This window comes from Anoplopoma fimbria, unplaced genomic scaffold, assembly GCF_027596085.1.
Source record: "Anoplopoma fimbria isolate UVic2021 breed Golden Eagle Sablefish unplaced genomic scaffold, Afim_UVic_2022 Un_contig_8441_pilon_pilon, whole genome shotgun sequence".
In the NCBI taxonomy this organism is placed as follows: Eukaryota; Metazoa; Chordata; class Actinopteri; order Perciformes; family Anoplopomatidae; genus Anoplopoma; species Anoplopoma fimbria.
In genome coordinates this window covers 6103-11348 of record NW_026553195.1, presented here as the reverse complement: position 1 = coordinate 11348, position 5246 = coordinate 6103, and the positions used below count along the sequence as shown (strand labels likewise).

At 43.1% G+C, this 5246-nt stretch overlaps 1 protein-coding gene across 1 annotated transcript; it reads right to left on the bottom strand.

Annotated features, from left to right (window-relative positions):
- Positions 1–33: 33 nt before the first annotated feature.
- LOC129116386 (conserved oligomeric Golgi complex subunit 5-like) lies at positions 34–1733 on the bottom strand (the record flags this gene model as incomplete). The annotated part of the gene is made up of 3 exons (XM_054627300.1): positions 1651–1733; positions 975–1114; positions 34–91 (listed from the first exon to the last, which is right to left on the bottom strand). Coding segments are annotated over exons 1-3 (244 nt in total), but the record flags the coding sequence as incomplete, so codon positions are not given.
- Between the last annotated feature and the right edge of the window lie 3513 nt (positions 1734–5246).

Genomic DNA, 5246 nt, shown 5'->3' with positions numbered 1-5246 from the left:
ATAATGTTGGCATATAGAAATGTGTCTCATTACCTTCAAGGGACTCTATCCCAGTCGCCTGAGACAGTAAGTCTTCATGTCTGGCCACAACCTGGAAAGAAGCAGAATAAACTTAGATGGATGAGGCTCCTATTATGGATTCCAGGAGCAATTATCTGTGTGATTCTCTCTCTCTCTCTCTCTCTCTCTCTCTCATTATTATAGCGACCTCACTTTGCAACGTTGGATCAACCTCATGATACTACAGATACCACCGTTAAATACTGCGATCACGTGAGTTGCTGAATGCTTAATATATTATATTGTAACAGACTCTCCAGCCATCCTTCCTCATATGCTTATCCTGGGCTGGGCCCCAGGAGCAGCAGGCTTAGCAGGGTATTCCACATGTACCCCTCACCAAAACCTAAAACATAATTCCCTATAATCCTGGGTTCAAAGCAAGGCAGGTATGTTCTGTTCCTTTTCTGTATCATTTCTTCCTTCACACTGACTCAGTGACAGTTGGACGGGGTCCCTTAAAAGCTGTGTTTGATAGTGTGACGTTTATTTAATTTTTTAACCTAGATTGGCCCAAAAAGGTTAAGTGTAAGTGTTGCTCAACTGTTTATTGACCTGGTTATGTCGTTAGAATATTCTAGGAAGGCAGATCTGCAATGGGTGAAACAAAAACATGATTGGTTGATGCTTTGCCTCGTCATTGGAGCGCTGACAAAGTCGTGACCGGCTCAACTTTGTTCATTTGGAGTCATGTCTGTCACACATGAAAATGACTTGTAGCATGTTGCTGTGTCGCTGGTTGTGTGAATGCTGCATTAGCAATTTGAACCAGACTTTATCAAGTCTGACTTGGTATTTACTGTTCCAAGTTGAGGTTATTTGCAGCAGACTCATTTGTCACAGTCTTTATCATAAGTTGAGATCCTAAGGGGCAGTGAGTCCGTGCGCTGTGTGGTGTTGTATTGGGTTTGTACCTGGCTGTGCAGCTCCTTGTCCAGCTGACTGATTCCCTGTGCCAGCTTGGCCAGTTGCTCAGCAATGACAGCATGGTGAATAGCCTGAGCTGTGTACGTCTTCACATCAAAGTCATCTGCCAGGAAATCAGTGTAGCACCCTGTAAACACAGCAGCACATCCTTTAACCATTTATACTCATACCAGGGAAAACTATTCCTTAATGTCACTTTGTGATGTTTTGTTACTAAAACTAAAACTAAATTCCTCTTCGACGATGCATTCATCTCTGTAGCTTGCTGGTTCTTCTCAATCGTCTCAATGAGCTGAGGCAGACTTTTTCTGCGGACTGGATCAGAACAGTGGAGACCACAACACTTTTTAAGACTGTCTGTCTGCTTCTCGCTTGCTGAGCTAGTTAGTTTCTTATTTTCTGTCAGCAGTGTAATAAGCCGTACAAATGAGCAGAACAAACTGTATTCCCAGGGCCTAAAACACGTTGTCGGTGAACGTACTTATATTGATAACCACGTCACTATTAAAAATGAAGATACGTAATAGCTGGTGAAGTTAGCTCGGAAAAGGGATTTTGCAAGAGCTAGCTGCAGACAAATGTCGACATTTGACAAAGCTGTTCTATCGATGAACACACTCAGTACGACACTCTTCACCGCTGCTGCTCACACAGCTGTTTTACCATCTTTCAAAAGTGAATTCGTGGAATCTTCTCTGCTGTTCTCCATGTTGATATTTCCGTATGTGACGTTTAAACCGAGGGACGTAGCGCGTCTTCTTCTTCTTTGTTTTGTTTGATAGCAGGTGGCAACTATCGTTAAAGGCGCATTAGCGCCACCTACTATGGAGGAGTGTGAACCAGAGCTTTATATTTCCTTAGCACCCGGAGAAAAAAACTAAAACTAAATTATCTTTATTAATGAATACAGATTTATTCAAAGCTGCATGGGACACGGTGCCATCAATTAGTAACACCACATTTTAAATTAAATTAAATTAAAATAACTTTATAAAAAATGTGTGCATGAGTATGGCAAGAAGTATGTTTGATAGTTAAAATATTTGCTAGTTATTATTTATGGACTAACATTGTATTTTTTTTTCTTTGCTTCCTCAGGGCAACATTGTGCAGTTAGACCACATTTGTTCAGGCAATGCTATACTGAGGAGATGTGATCGGATGTATAATTGTGACCAAAGTCAATGTTTTTGATTTATTACAGGAAAGGACACAGGCCAAAAGAAACTGGATCAAGCAGTTAGGGTCATTCCCTCTGACAGTGAGGACAGTGAGTTTCTGAGAGTCAGGAAGAGTGAATCCCTGAATCAAGTTTGCATAACACTTAGGAGATCAAGGGTCAGTCAGGGGTCAGTCAGCAGAGTAATCTGTGTGTGTGTGTGTGTGTGTGTGTGTGTGTGTGTGTGTGTGTGTGTGTGTGTGTGTGTGTGTGTGTGTCAAAAATCCTACACTATTCATATGACACATTTAAATTTGTGCTTCCTTATTTCTTTTAGGAGAATGCTTGTCTGTTCACAATGACAGTGAGTCTTTGAATCAGGATAAGGATGAAGATGTAAGAGAGGTGGATGTTCCATGCCTACCCCGCTGGAGAACACCCCACAATACATTCTATAATGCTTACCCAGAATGGCAGGGCCATAGCAGATGTAATGATATCATGCCTCCCCTCCAGCATTTTAAACTGTTATTCTCTAAAGACATTCTGTAAATTATCATAGGCCAGTCCAGTTTAGATGCTTGTGACACACACAACCCCCTTAACTTCAGTTCCTGGGTACTGTGGTGTACATGTCATTGTTTGGTTAACCAGAACAAAGCCTGTTGAGTGTTCGAAGTAACTGATACCATGACATCTGCTATCTGCAAAATTGTGTGGAACATTATCAGAGTCAGTCAGATTATTTGATGGCATCCCAGTTCCACACAATTTTGCAGATAGCAGATGTGGGAGCAAATGGCAATGTTGTCCTCTGCCTGGCCCAGCCTATACCCAAGCAAGAGAACTACAAGCTCTTCTTCGACAACTGGTTTACAAGTGTCCCTCTCGTGCTCACACTGGCAGAGCAGGGACTTCACTGCACTAGTATTGTTCGTGGCAACCGACTACCAGGTCTCAGCTTGATGGGCGATGCTGAGCTGAAAAGAGCAGGATGTGGAGCCTTTGAGCAGAAGATGGCTGTGACGGTCACAGGGTTGCCTTGTGGTGGTGGTGCTGCTTCTGGTGTGTTCTGTGTTGCAGGTTGCTGGTTGGTGGATTATCACCTAACGAGATGCAGCTCACCTGAGCAGGCTGGGCTCAGGAGCCTATAAAGCAGCCCCGATCAAGTGACTCCTCTCTCTTCCTGGCCTGCAGCCCGATCCTTAGTTTCTGTTATGTTTGTTTGTTCACGGTATTCTTTAATAAATGTATTAAGTTCATCCAAGACCATGTGTGGCTTCCCCTTCAATGTTGCAACCGTTGAGCCAGGTTGTAACATATGGGGGCTCGTCCGACCAATTTCAGTTTTTCCACGATGGTAAAACTATTGATAGTTTTGACTGGTTTTTGGGGAGGCCGGTAAGTCTTGATCTTTGTTTTGGTGTTTCTATCAGTTAATTGGTGCACTAGTTAATATGTTTTGAAGCTCCTTTGTGGTTTTGTGGATCAGTAGTGCATGGTTGGGGATTGAGCTTTTCATTGGGTAATCTGCTGAGGTTAGGCTAAACAGTTGATTGTCCAATCATTCAAATTGATTGAATTTGAACTTCCCCTGTTAGGCTTCAGTTGCGTTTCCCCTTGGGTTGCGTGAATTATTTTTGTTTCGTTTGTTTAATCCTTTTGGTAGTGCTGTGGCAACGTGGTTGGTGTCAATTGTTTTCGGACAATTGTCTCGGGAGCACGTCCGAAGGATCTTGGGGGTTGTCTGCTTGCAGGTCGCCTTTCAAACCGGCTGGTTTACAGTGCATAAATACCCACCGCAAGCTGCATGAACACTAGGGTCAGGATTATTTAGTTTTGGATAGGCAGTTAGTGGGGAAGTTCCAATTCTATTTGCATCCCAATAATCAACAGTCTTGTCATGGCTTCTGTCAGTAGTTTTGTTCAGTCTCCCACTGAGGCAATTTTGAATAGTTGCACAAAAGACCAACTTTTGAAGCTCGTGGAGCATTATGGTGTTGACATTGGGGATAAAAAGTTAAAGGCGGAAATTAAAGGGGCATTGAGGGCTTCTTTAATTGAGAGTGGTGTGTTGCCAGCCACAGTACAAAGTAATGCTGCGGTTGAGTCTGTTTCTCCTCCTGTAGGTCTAACATTTGAGCAGCAGAAGGAGCTGCTGCTGTTGACATTAAATGCGGAGATGGAGAAAGAACATCTAAAACATTCTTTGGAAAAGGATAAATTAAATGCGGAGATGGAGAAAGAACATCTAAAACAGTCTTTGGAAAAGGAAAAATTGGGGTTGCAACAGTACCGATTAGACCTTATTAAAGCAGGAATGATTGTGGGTAATGCTGAGGGTTCAGGATCGTCTGAAGAACCCGCTACAGCACAGGTAAAAGGGTTTGATGTGGTTCGTAATTTGCGTCTTATACCAAAGTTTGACGAGAAAGATCCAGACACGTTTTTTATCCTTTTTGAACGTGTAGCCGATATGAGAGGTTGGCCTGAAACTGACCGGGTTGTTATGTTACAATCAGTGTTCACCGGAGAAGCCCAGGAAGCTTATTCCGCTCTTAGTGCAGTGGAGTGTCAGACCTATTCCACTGTAAGAGATGCAGTTCTTAGAGCATACGAGTTGGTGCCAGATGCTTATAGGCAACGCTTCAGGTCCTGGGAAAAGGCTGATAAACAGACAAACGTGGAATTTGCAAGAGAGTTGTCTAAACATTTCAATAGATGGTGTTCAGCAGTAGGGGTCATTACATTTAAAGATCTCTGTGATCTCATTGTTTTGGAACAGTTCAAAGATAGTCTTCCATCGGAAGTTGCCACTCATATTGATGAGCGTGGAGTGAAAACGGTTAATGAAGCAGCAATTCTGGCAGATAAATATATTATGGCTCGAAAAGGAAAGTTGGGGAGAAGCCGTATTCCAGATGTGCAGGCTAAGAACATTGGCCGCTCTGCTAAAATGTCGTGGTCGGAGTCTGCAAAGCCGAACCGTAGTTCACGTTCAGGTGGCTTTGATGATGTTTGTAATTACTGCCGTGAGCGAGGACACTGGAAAGCGGATTGCACCTGGCTGAAGAGCAGATTTAACCGAGGAGGCAATGCA